The sequence below is a fragment of the Oncorhynchus keta genome, chromosome 25 (assembly GCF_023373465.1).
Source record: "Oncorhynchus keta strain PuntledgeMale-10-30-2019 chromosome 25, Oket_V2, whole genome shotgun sequence".
Classification (NCBI taxonomy): Eukaryota; Metazoa; Chordata; class Actinopteri; order Salmoniformes; family Salmonidae; genus Oncorhynchus; species Oncorhynchus keta.
Window position 1 is genome coordinate 35,343,119 of NC_068445.1, and position 19,469 is coordinate 35,362,587.

Consider the following 19,469-nt stretch of genomic DNA (forward strand, 5'->3'; position numbering starts at 1 on the left):
CAGCGGTAGGAGGGTGACAGAAAGAGAAGGGTGACAGAGGTAGGAGGGTGACAGAGGTAGGAGGGTGAGAGAAAGAGAAGGGTGACAGAGGTAGGAGGGTGACAGAGGTAGGAGGGTGACAGAGGTAGGAGGGTGACAGAGGTAGGAGGGTGACAGAAAGAGAAGGGTGACAGAGGTAGGAGAGTGACAGAGGTAGGAGGGTGACAGAGGTAGGAGGGTGACAGAAAGAGAAGGGTGACAGAGGTAGGAGGGTGACAGAGGTAGGAGGGTGACAGAAAGAGAAGGGTGACAGAGGTAGGAGGGTGACAGAGGTAGGAGGGTGACAGAGGTAGGAGGGTGACAGAAAGAGAAGGGTGACAGAGGTAGGAGGGTGACAGAGGTAGGAGGGTGACAGAAGTAGGAGGGTGACAGAAAGAGAAGGGTGACAGAGGTAGGAGAGTGACAGAAGTAGGAGGGTGACAGAGGTAGGAGGGTGACAGAAAGAGAAGGGTGACAGAGGTAGGAAGGTGACAGAAGTAGGAGGGTGACAGAGGTAGGAGGGTGACAGAAAGAGAAGGGTGACAGAGGTAGGAGGGTGACAGAGGTAGGAGGGTGACAGAAAGAGAAGGGTGACAGAGGTAGGAAGGTGACAGAAGTAGGAGGGTGACAGATGTAGGAGGGTGACAGAAAGAGAAGGGTGACAGAGGTAGGAAGGTGACAGAAAGAGAAGGGTGACAGAGGTAGGAGGGTGACAGAGGTAGGAGGGTGACAGAGGTAGGAGGGTGACAGAAAGAGAAGGGTGACAGAGTTAGGAGGGTGACAGAGGTAGGAGGGTGACAGAGGTAGGAGGGTGACAGAAAGAGAAGGGTGACAGAAGTAGGAGGGTGACAGAGGTAGGAGGGTGACAGAAAGAGAAGGGTGACAGAGGTAGGAAGGTGACAGAAGTAGGAGGGTGACAGAGGTAGGAGGGTGACAGAAAGAGAAGGGTGACAGAGGTAGGAGGGTGACAGAGGTAGGAGGGTGACAGAGGTAGGAGGGTGACAGAAAGAGAAGGGTGACAGAGGAAGGAGGGTGACAGAAGTAGGAGGGTGACAGAGGTAGGAGGGTGACAGAAAGAGAAGGGTGACAGAGGTAGGAAGATGACAGAAGTAGGAGGGTGACAGAGGTAGGAGGGTGACAGAAAGAGAAGGGTGACAGAGGTAGGAAGGTGACAGGAGTAGGAGGGTGACATAAAGAGAAGGGTGACAGAGGTAGGAGGGTGACAGAGGTAGGAGGGTGACAGAGGTAGGAGGGTGACAGAAAGAGAAGGGTGACAGAGGTAGGAGGGGGACAGAGGTAGGAGGGTGACAGAGGTAGGAGGGTGACAGAGGTAGGAGGGTGACAGAAAGAGAAGGGTGACAGAGGTAGGAGGGTGACAGGGGTAGGAGGGTGACAGAAGTAGGAGGGTGACAGAAAGAGAAGGGTGACAGAGGTAGGAGAGTGACAGAAGTAGGAGGGTGACAGAGGTAGGAGGGTGACAGAAAGAGAAGGGTGACAGAGGTAGGAAGGTGACAGAGGTAGGAGGGTGACAGAAAGAGGAGGGTGACAGAGGTAGGAGGGTGACAGAGGTAGGAGGGTGACAGAAGAGAAGACAAGGGGTGACAGAGGTAGGAGGGTGACAGAGGTAGGAGGGTGACAGAGGTAGGAGGGTGACAGAAAGAGTGACAGAGGTAGGAGGGAAAGAGAGGGTGACAGAGGTAGGATTGACAGAGGTAGGAGGGTGACAGAAGTAGGAGGGTGACAGATGTAGAGAAGAAGGAGTGACAGAGGTCATAGAGTGACAGCAGTGCCTCGCGACTGGAGGGTGACAGAGGTAGGAGGGTGACAGAAGAGAAGGGTGACAGAGGTAGGAACTGGGTGACAGAGGTAGGAGGGTGACAGAAAGGGAGAAGGGTGACAGCGGTAGGAGGGTGACAGAGGTAGGAGGGTGACAGAGGTAGGAGGGTGACAGAAGAGAAGGGTGACAGAGGTAGGAGGGTGACAGAGGTAGGAGGGTGACAGAAGTAGGAGGGTGACAGAAAGAGAAGGGTGACAGAGGTAGGAAGGTGACAGAAGTAGGAGGGTGACAGAGGTAGGAGGGTGACAGATCTCTAGGAGGGTGACAGAGGTAGGAAGGTGACAGAGAGTACCAGGAGGGTGACAGAAAGGAGGGTGACAGAGGTAGGAGGGTGACAGAGGTAGGGTGACATAAAGAAGGGTGACAGAGGTAGGAGGGTGACAGAAAGAGAGGGTGACAGAGGTAGAGTGACAGAGGTAGGAGGGTGACAGAAGGTAGAAGAGGGTGACAGAAGTAGGAGGGTGACAGAGGTAGGAAGGTGACAGGAGTAGAAGGGTGACAGACTGAAGAGGGTGACAGAGTTAGGAGGGTGACAGAGGTAGTAGGGTGACAGAAAGAGAAGGGTGACAGAGGTAGGAGGGTGACAGAAGTAGGAGGGTGACAGAGGTAGGAGGGTGACAGAGAAGGGTGACAGAGGTAGGAAGGTGACAGAGTAGGAGGGTGACCTACCAAGAGAGGAGGGTGACACCAAGAGAAGGGTGACAGAGGTAGGAAGGTGACAGGAGTAGGAGGGTGACAGAAAGAGAGGGTGACAGAGGTAGGAGGGTGACAGAGGTAGGAGGGTGACAGAGGTAGGAGGGTGACAGAAAGAGAAGGGTGACAGAGGTAGGAGGGTGACAGAAAGGTAGGAGGGTGACAGAGGTAGAAAGGAGGGTGACAGATAGAGGAGGGTGACAGAGGTAGGAGGGTGACAGAAGAGAAGGGTGACAGAGGTAGGGGTGACAGAAGTAGGGTGACAGAGGTAGGAGGGTGACAGAAGGTAAGGGTGACAGAGGTAGGAGGGTGACAGAGGTAGGAGGGTGACAGATAGGGTCTATTACTGAAAGGAGGGTGACAGAAAGGAGAAGGTGACAGAGGTAGGAGGGTACCAGGAGGGTGACAGAGGTAGGAGGGTGACAGAGGTAGAAGGGTGACAGAGGTAGGAGGGTGACAGAGGTAGGAGGGTGACAGAAGTAGGAGGGTCCTCTAGGAGGGTGACAGAAGTAGGAGGGTGACAGAGGTAGGAGGGTGACAGAAGAGAAGGGTGACAGAGGTAGGAGGGTGACAGAGGTAGGAGGGTGACAGAGGTAGGAGGGTGACAGAAGAGAAGGGTGACAGAGGTAGGAGGTGACAGAAGTAGGAGGGTACCAACAGACTCTATAGGAGGGTGACAGAAAGAGAAGGGTGACAGAGGTAGGAGGGTGACAGAGGTAGAGGGTGACAGAATATCAGAGCCTCTCTAGGGTGACAGAGGTAGGAGGGTGACAGAGGTAGGAGGGTGACAGAAGACCTAGGAGGGTGACAGAAGGAAGAGAAGGGTGACATTAAAGGAGGGTGACAGAGGTAGGAGGGTGACAGAGTAGGAGGGTGACAGAAAGAGAGGGGTAGGGGGTGACATCATAGTAGGAGGGTGACAGAATAGGAGGGTGACAGAGGTAGGAGGGTGACAGAGGTAGGAGGGTGACAGAAAGGAGGGTGACAGAATATCAGAAGGGTGACAGAGGTAGGAGGGTGACAGAGGTAGGAGGGTGACAGAAGAGAAGGGTGACAGAGGTAGAGAGTGACAGAAGTAGGAGGGTGACATAGAAAGAGAAGGGTGACAGAAGAGGAGGGTGACAGAGGTAGGAAGGTGACAGGGTAGGAGGGTGACAGAAAGAGAAGGGTGACAGAGGTTAGGAGGGTGACAGAGGTAGTAGGGTGACAGAATAGAAGGGTGACAGAGGAAGGAGGGTGACAGAAGTAGGGTGACAGAGGTAGGAGGGTGACAGAAAGAGAAGGGTGACAGAGGTAGGAAGGTGACAGAAGTAGGAGGGTGACAGAGGTAGGAGGGTGACAGAAGAGAAGGGTGACAGAGGTAGGAATTGTGACCTCTAGTAGGAGGGTGACAGAAAGCAGAAGGGTGACAGAGGTAGGAGGGTGACAGAGGTAGGAGGGTGACCAACAGATAGTAGGAGGGTGACAGAAAGAGAGAAGGGTGACAGAGGTAGGAGGGTGACAGAGGTAGGAGGGTGACAGAGGTAGGAGGGTGACAGAAAGAGAAGGGTGACAGAGGTAGGAGGGTGACAGGGCAGAAGGGTGACAGAGGTATGACAGAGTAGGAGGGTGACAGAGGTAGGAGGGTGACAGAAAGAAGGGTGACAGAGGTAGGAGGGTGACAGAGGTAGGAGGGTGACAGAGGTAGGAGGGTGACAGAAAGAGAAGGGTGACAGAGGTAGGAGGGTGACAGAGAGTAGGAGGGTGACAGAGGTAGGAGGGTGACAGAAAGAGAAGGGGTGACAGAGGTAGGAGGGTGACAGAGGTAGGAGGGGTGACAGAAAGAGAAGGGTGACAGAGGTAGGAGGGTGACAGGGGTAGGCGGGTGACAGAAGTAGGAGGGTGACAGAAAGAGAAGGGTGACAGAGGTAGGAGGGTGACAGAAGTAGGAGGGTGACAGAGGTAGGAGGGTGACAGAAAGAGAAGGGTGACAGAGGTAGGAGGGTGACAGAAGTAGGAGGGTGACAGAAAGAGAAGGGTGACAGAGGTAGGAAGGTGACAGGAGTAGGAGGGTGACAGAAAGAGAAGGGTGACAGAGGTAGGAGGGTGACAGAGGTAGGAGGGTGACAGAAAGAGAAGGGTGACAGAGGTAGGAGGGTGACAGAGGTAGGAGGGTGACAGAAAGAGAAGGGTGACAGAGGTAGGAGGGTGACAGAGGTAGGAGGGTGACAGAAAGAGAAGGGTGACAGAGGAAGGAGGGTGACAGAAGTAGGAGGGTGACAGAGGTAGGAGGGTGACAGAAAGAGAAGGGTGACAGAGGTAGGAGGATGACAGAAGTAGGAGGGTGACAGAGGTAGGAGGGGTGACAGAAGAGAAGGGTGACAGAGGTAGGAGGGTGACAGAGGTAGGAGGGTGACAGAGGTAGGAGGGTGACAGAGGTAGGAGGGTGACAGAAAGAGAAGGGTGACAGAGGTAGGAGGGTGACAGAGGTAGGAGGGTGACAGAGGTAGGAGGGTGACAGAAAGAGGAGGGTGACAGAGGTAGGAGGGTGACAGAGGTAGGAGGGTGACAGAGGTAGGAGGGTGACAGAAGTAGGAGGGTGACAGAGGTAGGAGGGTGACAGAGGTAGGAGGGTGACAGAAAGAGAAGGGTGACAGAGGTAGGAGGGTGACAGAGGTAGGAGGGTGACAGAGGTAGGAGGGTGACAGAAAGAGAAGGGTGACAGAGAGGAGTAGGAAGTGACAGGTAGGAGGGTGACAGAGTAGGAGGGTGACAGAGGTAGGAGGGTGACATCAGAGAAGGTGACAGAGGTAGGAGGGTGACAGAGGTAGGAGGGTGACAGAAAGAGAAGGGTGACAGAGGTAGGAGGGTGACAGAGGTAGGAGGGTGACAGAGGTAGGAGGGTGACAGAGGTAGGAGGGTGACAGAAAGAGAAGGGTGACAGAGGTAGGAGGGTGACAGAGGTAGGAGGGTGACAGAGGTAGGAGGGTGACAGAAAGAGAAGGGTGACAGAGGTAGGAGGGTGACAGAGGTAGGAGGGTGACAGAGGTAGGAGGGTGACAGAAAGAGAAGGGTGACAGAGGTAGGAGGGTGACAGAGGTAGGAGGGTGACAGAGTAGGAGGTGACAGAAAGAGAAGGGTGACAGAGGTAGGAGGTGACAGAGTAGGAGGGTGACAGAGGTAGGAGGGTGACAGAAAGAGAAGGGTGACAGAGGTAGGAGGGTGACAGAGGTAGGAGGGTGACAGAGGTAGGAGGGTGACAGAAAGACAGAAGGGTGACAGAGGTAGGAGGAGAGTGACAGAAAGAGGAGGGTGACAGAGGTAGGAGGGTGACAGAAGAGAAGGGTGACAGAGGTAGGAGGGTGACAGAGGAGGGTGACAGAGGAGGGTGACAGAAAGAGAAGGGTGACAGAGGTAGGAGGGTGACAGAGGTAGGAGGGTGACAGAGGCAGGAGGGTGACAGAAAGAGAAGGGTGACAGAGGTAGGAGGGTGACAGAGGTAGGAGGGTGACAGAAGGTAGGAGGGTGACAGAAGAGAAGGGTGACAGAGGTAGGAGGGTGAGTGAGAGAAGGTAGGAGGGGTGACAGAGGTAGGAGGGTGACAGAAAGAAGGGTGACAGAGGTAGGAAGGTGACAGAGGTAGGAGGGTGACAGAAAGAGAAGGGTGACAGAGGTAGGAGGGTGACAGAGGTAGGAGGGTGACAGAAGTAGGAGGGTGACAGAAAGAAGGGTGACAGAGAGGTAGGAGAGGGTGACAGAGTAGGAGGTGACAGAGTAGGAGGGTGACAGAGGTAGGAGGGTGACAGAGGTAGGAGGGTGACAGAAAGAGAAGGGTGACAGAGGTAGGAGGGTGACAGAGGTAGGAGGGTGACAGAGGTAGGAGGGTGACAGAAAAGAAGGGTGACAGAGGTAGGAGGGTGACAGAGGTAGGAGGGTGACATAAAGAGAAGGGTGACAGAGGTAGGAGGGTGACAGAAGTAGGAGGGTGACAGAGGTAGGAGGGTGACAGAAAGAGAAGGGTGACAGAGGTAGGAAGGTGACAGGACAGAGGGTGACAGAAGGAGGGTGACAGAGTTAGGAGGGTGACAGAGGTAGTAGGGTGACAGAAAGAGAAGGGTGACAGAGGAAGGAGGGTGACAGAAGTAGGAGGGTGACAGAGGTAGGAGGGTGACAGAAAGAGAAGGGTGACAGAGGTAGGAAGGTGACAGAAGTAGGAGGGTGACAGAGGTAGGAGGGTGACAGAAAGAGAAGGGTGACAGAGGTAGGAAGGTGACAGGAGTAGGAGGGTGACAGAAAAGAAGGGTGACAGAGGTAGGAGGGTGACAGAGGTAGGAGGGTGACAGAGGTAGGAGGGTGACAGAAAGAGAAGGGTGACAGAGGTAGGAGGGTGACAGAGGTAGGAGGGTGACAGAGGTAGGGGTGACAGCGGTAGGAGGGTGACAGAAGGAGGGTGACAGAAAGAGGGGTGACAGAGGTAGGAGGGTGACAAGTAGGCGGGTGACAGAGGTAGGAGGGGGTGACAGAAAGTGACAGAGGAGGAGGGGGTGACAGAAGTAGGAGGGTGACAGAGGTAGGAGGGTGACAGAAAGAGAAGGGTGACAGAGGTAGGAAGGTGACAGAAGGGCAGGAGGGTGACAGGGTAGGAGGGTGACAGAAAGAGAAGGGTGACAGAGGTAGGGAGGGTGACAGAGGTAGGAGGGTGACAGAAAGAGAAGGGTGACAGCGGTAGGAGGGTGACAGAGGTAGGAGGGTGACAGAGGCAGGAGGGTGACAGAAAGAGAAGGGTGACAGAGGTAGGAGGGTGACAGAGGTAGGAGGGTGACAGAAGTAGGAGGGTGACAGAAAGAGAAGGGTGACAGAGGTAGGAGGTGACAGAAGTAGGAGGGTGACAGAAAGAGAAGGGTGACAGAGGTAGGAAGGTGACAGGAGTAGGAGGGTGACAGAAAGAGAAGGGTGACAGAGGTAGGAGGGTGACAGAGGTAGGAGGGTGACAGAAAGAGAAGGGTGACAGAGGTAGGAGGGTGACAGAGGTAGGAGGGTGACAGAAGAGAGGGTGACAGAGGTAGGAGGGTGACAGAGGTAGGAGGGTGACAGAAAGAAGGGTGACAGAGGAAGGGGGTGACAGAGGTAGGAGGGTGACAGAGGTAGGAGGGTGACAGAAAGAGAAGGGTGACAGAGGTAGGAAGATGACAGAGGTAGGAGGGTGACAGAGGTAGGAGGGTGACAGAAAGAGAAGGGTGACAGAGGTAGGAGGGTGACAGAGGTAGGAGGGTGACAGAGGTAGGAGGGTGACAGAGGTAGGAGGGTGACAGAAAGAGAAGGGTGACAGAGGTAGGAGGGTGACAGAGGTAGGAGGGTGACAGAGGTAGGAGGGTGACAGAAAGAGAAGGGTGACAGATGTAGGAGGGTGACAGAGGTAGGAGGGTGACAGAGGTAGGAGGGGTGAGGTAGGAGAAAGAGAAGGGTGACAGAGGTAGGAGGGGGTGACAGAGGTAGGAGGGTGACAGAAGAGAAGGGTGACAGAAGTAGGAGGGTGACAGAGGTAGGAGGGTGACAGAGGTAGGAGGGTGACAGAAAGAGAAGGTGACAGAGGTGACAGGAGGAGGGTGACAGAGGGGTAGGGTGACAGAGGTAGGAGGGTGACAGAGGTAGGAGGGTGACGGAAAGAGAAGGGTGACAGAGGTAGGAGGGTGACAGAGGTAGGAGGGTGACAGAAAGAGAAGGGTGACAGAGGTAGGAGGGTGACAGAGGTAGGAGGGTGACAGAGGGAGGAGGGTGACAGAAAGAGAAGGGTGACAGAGGTAGGAGGGTGACAGAGGTAGGAGGGTGACAGAGGTAGGAGGGTGACAGAAAGAGAAGGGTGACAGAGGTAGGAGGGTGACAGAGGTAGGAGGGTGACAGAGGTAGGAGGGTGACAGAAAGAGAAGGGTGACAGAGGTAGGAGGCTGACAGAAGAGGAGGGTGACAGAAGTAGGAGGGTGACAGAAAGAGAAGGGTGACAGAGGTAGGAGAGTGACAGAAGTAGGAGGGGTGACAGAGGGAAGGAGGGGTGACAGAAAGAGAAGGGTGACAGAGGTAGGAGGGTGACAGAAGTAGGAGGGTGACAGAGGTAGGAGGGTGACAGAGTGACAGAGGGTGACAGAGGTAGGAGAGTGACAGACAGAAAGAGGAGGGTGACAGAGGTAGGAGGGTGACAGAAAGAGAAGGGTGACAGAGGTAGGAAGGTGACAGAAGTAGCAGGGTGACAGAAAGAGAAGGGTGACAGAGGTAGGAAGTGACAGGAGTAGGAGGGTGACAGAAAGAGAAGGGTGACAGAGGTAGGAGGGTGACAGAGGTAGGAGGGTGACAGAAAGAGAAGGGTGACAGAGGTAGGAGGGTGACAGAGGTAGGAGGGTGACAGAAAGAGAAGGGTGACAGAGGTAGGAGGGTGACAGAGGTAGGAGGGTGACAGAAAGAGAAGGGTGACAGAGGAAGGAGGGTGACAGAAGTAGGAGGGTGACAGAGGTAGGAGGGTGACAGAAAGAGAAGGGTGACAGAGGTAGGAAGATGACAGAAGTAGGAGGGTGACAGAGGTAGGAGGGTGACAGAAAGAGAAGGGTGACAGAGGTAGGAGGGTGACAGAGGTAGGAGGGTGACAGAGGTAGGAGGGTGACAGAAAGAGAAGGGTGACAGAGGTAGTGGGGAGGGTGACAGAGGTAGGAGGGTGACAGAGGTAGGAGGGTGACAGAAAGAGAAGGGTGTAGGGAGGGTGACAGATGTAGGAAAGAGGAAGGGTGACAGAGGTAGGAGGGTGACAGAAAGAGAAGGGTGACAGAGGTAGGGGGGTGACAGAGGTAGGAGGGTGAGAGAAAGAGAAGGGTGACAGAGGTAGGAGGGTGACAGAGGTAGGAGGGTGACAGAGGTAGGAGGGTGACAGAAAGAGAAGGGTGACAGAGGTCGGAGGGTGACAGAGGTAGGAGGGTGACAGAGGTAGGAGGGTGACAGAGGTAGGAGGGTGACAGGAAAGAGAAGGGTGACAGAGGTAGGAGGGTGACAGAGGTAGGAGGGTGACAGAAAGAGAAGGGTGACAGAGGTAGGAGAGTGACAGAGGTAGGAGGGTGAAAGAGGGAGGAGGGTGACAGAAAGAGAAGGGTGACAGAGGTAGGAGGGTGACCGAGGTAGGAGGGTGACAGAGGTAGGAGGGTGACAGAAAGAGAAGGGTGACAGAGGTAGGAGGGTGACAGAGGTAGGAGGGTGACAGAGGTAGGAGGGTGACAGAAGGGTAGGTAGGGGTGACAGAAAGAGGAGGGTGACAGAGGTAGGAGGGTGGAGAGGGTGACAGAGGGTAGGAGAGTGACAGAAGTAGGGAGGGTGACAGAGGTAGGAGGGTGACAGAAAGAGAAGGGGTGACAGAGGTAGGAAGGTGACAGAAGTAGGAGGGTGACAGAGGTAGGAGGGTGACAGAAAGAGAAGGGTGACAGAGGTAGGAAGGTGACAGTAGGAGGGTGAGAGAAAGAGAGGGGTGACAGAGGTAGGAGGGTGACAGAGGTAGGAGGGTGACAGAGGTAGGAGGGTGACAGAAAGAGAAGGGTGACAGAGGTAGGAGGGTGACAGAGGTAGGAGGGTGACAGAGGTAGGAGGGTGACAGAAAGAAGGGTGACAGAGGTAGGAGGGTGACAGAGGTAGGAGGGTGACAGAGGTAGGAGGGTGACAGAAAGAGAAGGGTGACAGAGGTAGGAGGGTGACAGAGGTAGGAGGGTGACAGAGGTAGGAGGGTGACAGAAAAGAAGGGTGACAGAGGTAGGAGGGTGACAGAGGTGACAGAGGTAGGAGGGTGACAGAAAGAGAAGGGTGACAGAGGTAGGAGGGTGACAGAGGTAGGAGGGTGACAGAAAGAGAAGGGTGACAGAGGTAGGAGGGTGACAGAGGTAGGAGGGTGACAGAGGTAGGAGGGTGACAGAAAGAGAAGGGTGACAGAGGTAGGAGGAGGTGACAGAGGTAGGGAGGGTGACAGAGGTAGGAGGGTGACAGAAAGAGAAGGGTGACAGAGGTAGGAGGGTGACAGAGGTAGGAGGGTGACAGAGGTGACAGAGGAGGGTGACAGAAAGAGAAGGGTGACAGAGGTAGGAGGGTGACAGAGGGTAGGAGGGTGACAGAAGTAGGAGGGTGACAGAAAGAGAAGGGTGACAGAGGTAGGAGAGTGACAGAAGTAGGAGGGTGACAGAGGTAGGAGGGTGACAGAAAGAGAAGGGTGACAGAGGTAGGAAGGTGACAGAGAGTAGGAGGGTGACAGAGGTAGGAGGGTGACAGAGAAGGGTGACAGAGTAGGAGGGTGACAGAGGTAGGAGGGTGACAGAGGTAGGAGGGTGACAGAAAGAGAAGGGTGACAGAGGTAGGAGGGTGACAGAGGTAGGAGGGTGACAGAGGTAGGAGGGTGACAGAAAGAGAAGGGTGACAGAGGTAGGAGGGTGACAGAGGTAGGAGGGTGACAGAGGTAGGAGGGTGACAGAAAGAGAAGGGTGACAGAGGTAGGAGGGGTGACAGAAGTAGGAGGGTGACAGAGGTAGGAGGGTGACAGAAGAGAAGGGTGACAGAGGTAGGAAGGTGACAGAAGTAGGAGGGTGACAGAGGTAGGAGGGTGACAGAGAAGGAGGGTGACAGAGGTAGGAAGGTGACAGAAAGTAGAGGGTGACAGAAAGAGGAGGGTGACAGAGGTAGGAGGGTGACAGAGGTAGGAGGGGTGACAGAAAGAGAAGGGTGACAGAGGTAGGGGGTAGGAGGGTGACAGAGGTAGGAGGGTGACAGAAGGAGAAGGGTGACAGAGGTAGGAAGGTGACAGAGGTAGGAGGGTGACAGAGGTAGGAGGGTGACAGAAAGAGAAGGGTGACAGAGGTAGGAAGGTGACAGAGTAGGAGGGTGACAGAAAGAGAAAGAGAAGGGTGACAGAGGTAGGAGGGTGACAGAGGTAGGAGGGTGACAGAGGTAGGAGGGTGACAGAAAGAGAAGGGTGACAGAGGTAGGAGGGTGACAGAGGTAGGAGGGTGACAGAGGTAGGAGGGTGACAGAAAGAGAAGGGTGACAGAGGTAGGAGGGTGACAGAGTAGGAGAAGGGTGACAGAGGTAGGAGGGTGACATAAGTAGAGGGTGACAGAGGTAGGAGGGTGACAGAAAGAGAAGGGTGACAGAGGTAGGAGGGTGACAGAAAGAGGAGGGTGACAGAGGTAGGAGGGTGACAGAAGTAGAAGGGTGACAGAGGTAGGAAGGATGACAGAAGTAGGAGGGTGACAGAGGTAGGAGGGTGACAGAAAGAGAAGGTGACAGAGGTAGGAGGGTGACAGAGGTAGGAGGGTGACAGAGGTAGGAGGGTGACAGAGGTAGGAGGGTGACAGAAAGAGAAGGGTGACAGAGGTAGGAGGGTGACAGAGGTAGGAGGGTGACAGAGGTAGGAGGGTGACAGAAAGAGAAGGGTGACAGAGGTAGGAGGGTGACAGAGGTAGGAGGGTGACAGAAGTAGGAGGGTGACAGAAAGAGAAGGGTGACAGAGGTAGGAGAGTGACAGAGTAGGAGGGTGACAGAGGTAGGAGGGTGACAGAAAGAGAAGGGTGACAGAGGTAGGAAGGTGACAGAAGTAGGAGGGTGACAGAGGTAGGAGGGTGACAGAAAGAGAAGGGTGACAGAGGTAGGAAGGTGACAGAAGTAGGAGGGTGACAGAAAGAGAAGGGTGACAGAGTTAGGAGGGTGACAGAGGTAGGAGGGTGACAGAGGTAGGAGGGTGACAGAAAGAGAAGGGTGACAGAGGAAGGAGGGTGACAGAAGTAGGAGGGTGACAGAGGTAGGAGGGTGACAGAAAGAGAAGGGTGACAGAGGTAGGAGGGTGACAGAGGTAGGAGGGTGACAGAGGTAGGAGGGTGACAGAAAGAGAAGGGTGACAGAGGTAGGAGAGTGACAGAGGTAGGAGGGTGACAGAGGTAGGAGGGTGACAGAAAGAGAAGGGTGACAGAGGTAGGAGGGTGACAGAGGTAGGAGGGTGACAGAAAGAGAAGGGTGACAGAGGTAGGAGGGTGACAGAGGTAGGAGGGTGACAGAAAGAGAAGGGTGACAGAGGTAGGAGAGTGACAGAGGTAGGAGGGTGAAAGAGGGAGGAGGGTGACAGAAAGAGAAGGGTGACAGAGGTAGGAGGGTGACAGAGGTAGGAGGGTGACAGAGGTAGGAGGGTGACAGAAAGAGAAGGGTGACAGAGGTAGGAGGGTGACAGAGGTAGGAGGGTGACAGAGGTAGGAGGGTGACAGAAAGAGAAGGGTGACAGAGGTAGGAGGCTGACAGAGGTAGGAGGGTGACAGAAGTAGGAGGGTGACAGAAAGAGAAGGGTGACAGAGGTAGGAGGTGACAGAAGTAGGAGGGTGACAGAGGTAGGAGGGTGACAGAAAGAGAAGGGTGACAGAGGTAGGAAGGTGACAGAAGTAGGAGGGTGACAGAGGTAGGAGGGTGACAGAAAGAGAAGGGTGACAGAGGTAGGAGGGTGACAGAGGTAGGAGGGTGACAGAGGTAGGAGGGTGACAGAAAGAGAAGGGTGACAGAGGTAGGAGGGTGACAGAGGTAGGAGGGTGACAGAGGTAGGAGGGTGACAGAAAGAGAAGGGTGACAGAGGTAGGAGGGTGACAGAGGTAGGAGGGTGACAGAAGTAGGAGGGTGACAGAAAGAGAAGGGTGACAGAGGTAGGAGGGTGACAGAAGTAGGAGGGTGACAGAGGTAGGAGGGTGACAGAAAGAGAAGGGTGACAGAGGTAGGAAGGTGACAGAAGTAGGAGGGTGACAGAGGTAGGAGGGTGACAGAGGTAGGAGGGTGACAGAGGTAGGAAGGTGACAGGGTAGAAGGGTGACAGAAAGAGAAGGGTGACAGAGTTAGGAGGGTGACAGAGGTAGGAGGGTGACAGAAAGAGAAGGGTGACAGAGGAAGGAGGGTGACAGAGGTAGGAGGGTGACAGAGGTAGGAGGGTGACAGAAAGAGAAGGGTGACAGAGGTAGGAGGGTGACAGAGGTAGGAGGGTGACAGAGGTAGGAGGGTGACAGAAAGAGAAGGGTGACAGAGGTAGGAAGGTGACAGGAGTAGGAGGGTGACAGAAAGAGAAGGGTGACAGAGGTAGGAGAGGGTGACAGAGGTAGGAGGGTGACAGAGGTAGGAGGGTGACAGAAAGAGAAGGGTGACAGAGGTAGGAGGGTGACAGAGGTAGGAGGGTGACAGAGGTAGGAGGGTGACAGAAGAGAGGGTGACAGAGGTAGGAGGGTGACAGAAAGAGAAGGGTGACAGAGGTAGGAGGGTGACAGAAGTAGGAGGGTGACAGAGGTAGGAGGGTGACAGAAAGAGAAGGGTGACAGAGGTAGGAGGGTGACGGAGGTAGGAGGGTGACAGAAGTAGGAGGGTGACAGAAAGAGAAGGGTGACAGAGGTAGGAGGGTGACAGAAGTAGGAGGGTGACAGAGGTAGGAGGGTGACAGAAAGAGAAGGGTGACAGAGGTAGGAGGGTGACAGAGGTAGGAGGGTGACAGAAAGAGAAGGGTGACAGCGGTAGGAGGGTGACAGAGGTAGGAGGGTGACAGAGGCAGGAGGGTGACAGAAAGAGAAGGGTGACAGAGGTAGGAGGGTGACAGAGGTAGGAGGGTGACAGAAGTAGGAGGGTGACAGAAAGAGAAGGGTGACAGAGGTAGGAGGGTGACAGAGGTAGGAGGGTGACAGAAGAGAAGGGTGACAGAGGTAGGAGGGTGGCAGAGGTAGGAGGGTGACAGAGAGAAGGGTGACAGAGGTAGGAGGGTGACAGAGGTAGGAGGGTGACAGAGGTAGGAGGGTGACAGAAGTAGGAGGGTGACAGAGGTAGGAGGGTGACAGAAGTAGGAGGGTGACAGAGGTAGGAGGGTGACAGAGGTAGGAGGGTGACAGAGGTAGGAGGGTGACAGAAAGAGAAGGGTGACAGAGGTAGGAGGGTGACAGAGGTAGGAGGGTGACAGAGGTAGGAGGGTGACAGAAAGAGAAGGGTGACAGAGGTAGGAGGGTGACAGAGGTAGGAGGGTGACAGAAGTAGGAGGGTGACAGAAAGAGAAGGGTGACAGAGGTAGGAGAGTGACAGAAGTAGGAGGGTGACAGAGGTAGGAGGGTGACAGAAAGAGAAGGGTGACAGAGGTAGGAAGGTGACAGAAGTAGGAGGGTGACAGAGGTAGGAGGGTGACAGAAAGAGAAGGGTGACAGAGGTAGGAAGGTGACAGGAGTAGAAGGGTGACAGAAAGAGAAGGGTGACAGAGTTAGGAGGGTGACAGAGGTAGGAGGGTGACAGAAAGAGAAGGGTGACAGAGGAAGGAGGGTGACAGAAGTAGGAGGGTGACAGAGGTAGGAGGGTGACAGAAAGAGAAGGGTGACAGAGGTAGGAAGGTGACAGAAGTAGGAGGGTGACAGAGGTAGGAGGGTGACAGAAAGAGAAGGGTGACAGAGGTAGGAAGGTGACAGGAGTAGGAGGGTGACAGAAAGAGAAGGGTGACAGAGGTAGGAGGGTGACAGAGGTAGGAGGGTGACAGAGGTAGGAGGGTGACAGAAAGAGAAGGGTGACAGAGGTAGGAGGGTGACAGAGGTAGGAGGGTGACAGAGGTAGGAGGGTGACAGAAAGAGAAGGGTGACAGAGGTAGGAGGGTGACAGAAAGAGAAGGGTGACAGAGGTAGGAGGGTGACAGAAGTAGGAGGGTGACAGAGGTAGGAGGGTGACAGAAAGAGAAGGGTGACAGAGGTAGGAGGGTGACGGAGGTAGGAGGGTGACAGAAGTAGGAGGGTGACAGAAAGAGAAGGGTGACAGAGGTAGGAGGGTGACAGAAGTAGGAGGGTGACAGAGGTAGGAGGGTGACAGAAAGAGAAGGGTGACAGAGGTAGGAGGGTGACAGAGGTAGGAGGGTGACAGAAAGAGAAGGGTGACAGCGGTAGGAGGGTGACAGAGGTAGGAGGGTGACAGAGGCAGGAGGGTGACAGAAAAAGAAGGGTGACAGAGGTAGGAGGGTGACAGATGTAGGAGGGTGACAGAGGTAGGAGGGTGACAGAAAGAGAAGGGTGACAGAGGTAGAAGGGTGACAGAGGTAGGAGGGTGACAGAAGGAGAAGGGTGACAGAGGTAGGAGGGTGACAGATGTAGGAGGGTGACAGAGGTAGGAGGGTGACAGAAAGAGAAGGGTGACAGAGGTAGGAGGGTGGCAGAAGTAGGAGGGTGACAGAAAGAGAAGGGTGACAGAGGTAGGAGGGTGACAGAGGTAGGAGGGTGACAATCTATGGATTCTATTCATCAGTTAATTTATACTGAGGGGATTTAGTCCACATACTGTATAAAAGGTTTAATGAGGAGGGCTGCTGCTGGAACTAAGATATAGGAAGATAACTAACAAGGTGTTGTTGTGCCTCACTCTCAGCGAGAACAAAGCTTTGAGTTGTGTTCTCATTACTGACGATGGACGGTGCATGTGAGGGCGGAGCATGACAAGCAAATTATGTTCATTCTCAGAAAGTTTGCCATCATTGTTTACACAGGACGTCTACGTCTGTTTGTTTGTTCTACAACATGAAGAACATGAAGTTTGTTCAAGCAGTCTTAGCGTTGAGGATGTTACTTCATGACTGGTTACTACTACAGGTATACATCTGTAATTTCAAAACAGTACTTATCAGGCCATTCTTTGTTTTTAACCTTTATTTAACTAGGAACAGTGGGTTAACTGCCTTGTTCAGGGGCAGAACAACAGATTTTTACCTTCTCAGCTCGGGGATTTGATCTTGCAACCTTTCGGACACTAGTCCAACGCTCTAACCACTAGGCTACCCTGCCACCCCAACCTTTCTAGTCCAGAACAGACTATGGGAGGCACACAGTACTACATAGAGCATGGAATTCTATTCCACATCAGGCAACTGAAGGAAGCAATAGACTCAGGTAAAAAAATATAAGCCTTATGGAACAGCAGCGACTGAGACACACACAGGAACAGACACACGCATACGCACACACACTCTACACACACAGGAACAGACACACGCTAGCACCCACACTCTACACACACAGGAACAGACACACGCATACGCACACACACTCTACACACACAGGAACAGACACACGCTAGCACCCACACTCTACACACAGGAACAGACACACGCATACGCACACACATTCTACACACAGGAACAGACACACGCATACGCACACACACGCTAGCACCCACACTCTACACACAGGAACAGACACGCATACGCACACACACTCTACACACACAGGAACAGACACAGGCATACGCACACACATGCTAGCACCCACACTCTACACACACGTACATTGTAATATTGTTGTATGGTGGTATTATACCTGTTGTATTGTAGATATGTAGTGGTGTAATAATGTTATATGATTTATCTTGTGTTTTATATATAATGTGCCTTAATGCGTTTGGACGCCAGGAAGAGTAGCTGCTGCCTTGGCAGGAACTAATGGAGAACCCTAATAAATACAAATACAAATGAAATCTTGTGAAATCTTTCAGCCTCAATTATCCTTGGAAAACAGCTGTGGTAATAGGCTATTGTGTAAGCACTGTTATATACAGTGTCATACCTGTAGCGGGAGGACCACGAGAGCCACACAGATGAGAATAACCACCAGCAGCTGAGAGGGCCAGATATGAGGTGTGACGTCACCGTAGCCCACGGTAGAGAAGGTGACGATGCAGAAATACAGAGAGTTGAACAGAGTCAGGTTCTGATTGGATGCTCTCTCAAGATGCTGGATACCACACGCCCTGGAAGGAGGAGAGGGATTTCACATTTAGGGGTGACATTTTGCACAAGGTAGTCTCGCGAGCACAGATGATTGACATCGTATGTTGCTGAATTCGCGTTATGGAGAACCACTATAATGCCGGAACTCAGAGCTTCAGATGTCGGATCTTAACTTGATCGATCCTTAGGTCACAGGGAATTTTCCAGATGCAATTCTAAATGAGCTCCGTGCGTGGCTGAAAATGAACAGCTCTCTTTCTCTCCATGCGGGGGCAGTCGAGTCATTGGGATCAGGGTTTGCTATCAAAATGATGTTCTCTCTCTCTCGCTCGCTCAAACGCTAACCCTAGCTCCTACTACTGCAACATTCAAACTTATAAAATCTATCTGAAACACAGCCATACACATCAACAACCGTCGTTTCATATACAGTGTCAAGTGTATGTTCAAGTTTTTTATTTTATTTTATTTATTTATTTCACCTTTATTTAACCAGGTAGGCTAGTTGAGAACACCTTTATTTAACCAGGTAGGCTAGTTGAGAACACCTTTATTTAACCAGGTAGGCTAGTTGAGAACAAGTTCTCATTTGCAACTGCAACCTGGCCAAGATAAAGCAAAGAAGTGTGACACAGACAACACAGAGTTACACATGGAGCAAAGAAAGTCTATATACAGTGTGTGCAAATGGCATGAGGAGGTAGGCAATACGAATGAACTGTCAAAGTTACGAATGAACTGTCAAAGTTATGAATGAACTGTCAAAGTTACGAATGAACTGTCAAAATGGAGTTCAATTGTGGCCTGGGGTGGTCTAGCAGTTAGGTCTGCTGCCTTCAGTGCGAACATATTGGCCTACTGTGTCTGTGTGGGTTTGATTCCGGCCCACGGGCCTTCTGGCACAAATAACTCAATCCCCAGATAGACTTGATGTTGTTACACATTTCAAATATGGACAGTCGAAGGTTATTATACCCCTGATCTTGATAAGAAATTACCGTATCAGACACTGTTGGATAACTTAATAAGGGAACGAATAGAATGATGAGAGTCAGTAGGCTACACCAACATTAGTTTCCTTTCACACAAAGTGTTAAAACGATTAGCCAGAACCGGGCGTGAACTTCTGATACTCGGTACTGAAGCTTGCGGCTCAGACCACTGCACTATGTCAGGTCACAACGCTCTAGCAAGCCTTGAGGATACTGGATGGTATGAGGTCGGTTGGTTAGCGGAGCCTTCCCCGAACCATAGCCCCCGAGGTACGCTACTGCATTTTATAGCCTACAAACACTGCTTCCAGTTGCCCCCTGGCAGTGATTATACTTTTTACATATTTATTCAAATCCTCCTGCAGCAGGATTATTTTCCCCCTGTGAGGAAGATCTGGCATCTGTTTGCACGAGGAAAGAGCAGTGAGCTTATTTGAATAAGGACTGGTTCAATTAAAACATGGACACATTGAATGATCAATGGCTCCCGAGTGGCACAGCGGTCTAAGGCACTGCATCTCAGCGCTTGAGGTGTCACTACAGACACCCTGGTTTGAATCCAGGCTGTATCACAACAGGCTGTGACTGGGAGTCCCATAGGGCGGCGCACAATTGGCCCTGCATCGTCCGGGTGTGGTGGTGTAGGCCGTCATTGTAAATAAGAATTTGTTCTTAACTTACTTGCCTTGTTAAATAAAGGTGAAATAAAATTACAAATCAAAAAGTCTAAGAGAAAGGTGAATTACACATAATGATGATCCAATTTAACCTAACTTACTGTTACAGCTTGGCCTGAGTCCTACTGATCTCATCACTTGTGATATTTAAACAGACAGTTAGACATACATATACTATCCACATTGAAATTCAGCCTGGCAGATTAAGGATCAAAACCCTACATTCCCAACGATCGATGCACCACAACACTTCTGCTCTGACCTGTTGAATCAGTGAGAATCACACCATTGATTCTGCTATCTGTTCTGCCTGACTTCCTCAGTTCATTTCCTGTATTGGATAATGAGGAGTCAAGATGTCAGTGGATGGAGGAGAGGAGAAGGTCCCAGGGATGAAGGGGGAGATCAGGGGCTGTATTTCATTCCAGAAAGTTGTTTCCTCCTAGATACCCTTGTTCACTCCCCTTCACAGATCTGAAACAACTGGGCATGAGAAAACTATCTGT

At 52.8% G+C, this 19,469-nt stretch overlaps 1 protein-coding gene across 1 annotated transcript in view; it reads right to left on the minus strand.

The window, feature by feature from the left end:
* The window catches only part of LOC118377657 (potassium channel subfamily T member 1-like), a 180,973-nt gene that overhangs the window by 53,426 nt on the left and 108,078 nt on the right, over positions 1 to 19,469 (minus strand). The window contains exon 12 of the mRNA XM_052479946.1: positions 17,131 to 17,314. Within this exon, the coding sequence (XP_052335906.1) occupies positions 17,131 to 17,314 (184 nt within the window). The remainder of the gene's footprint in view (positions 1 to 17,130; positions 17,315 to 19,469) is intronic.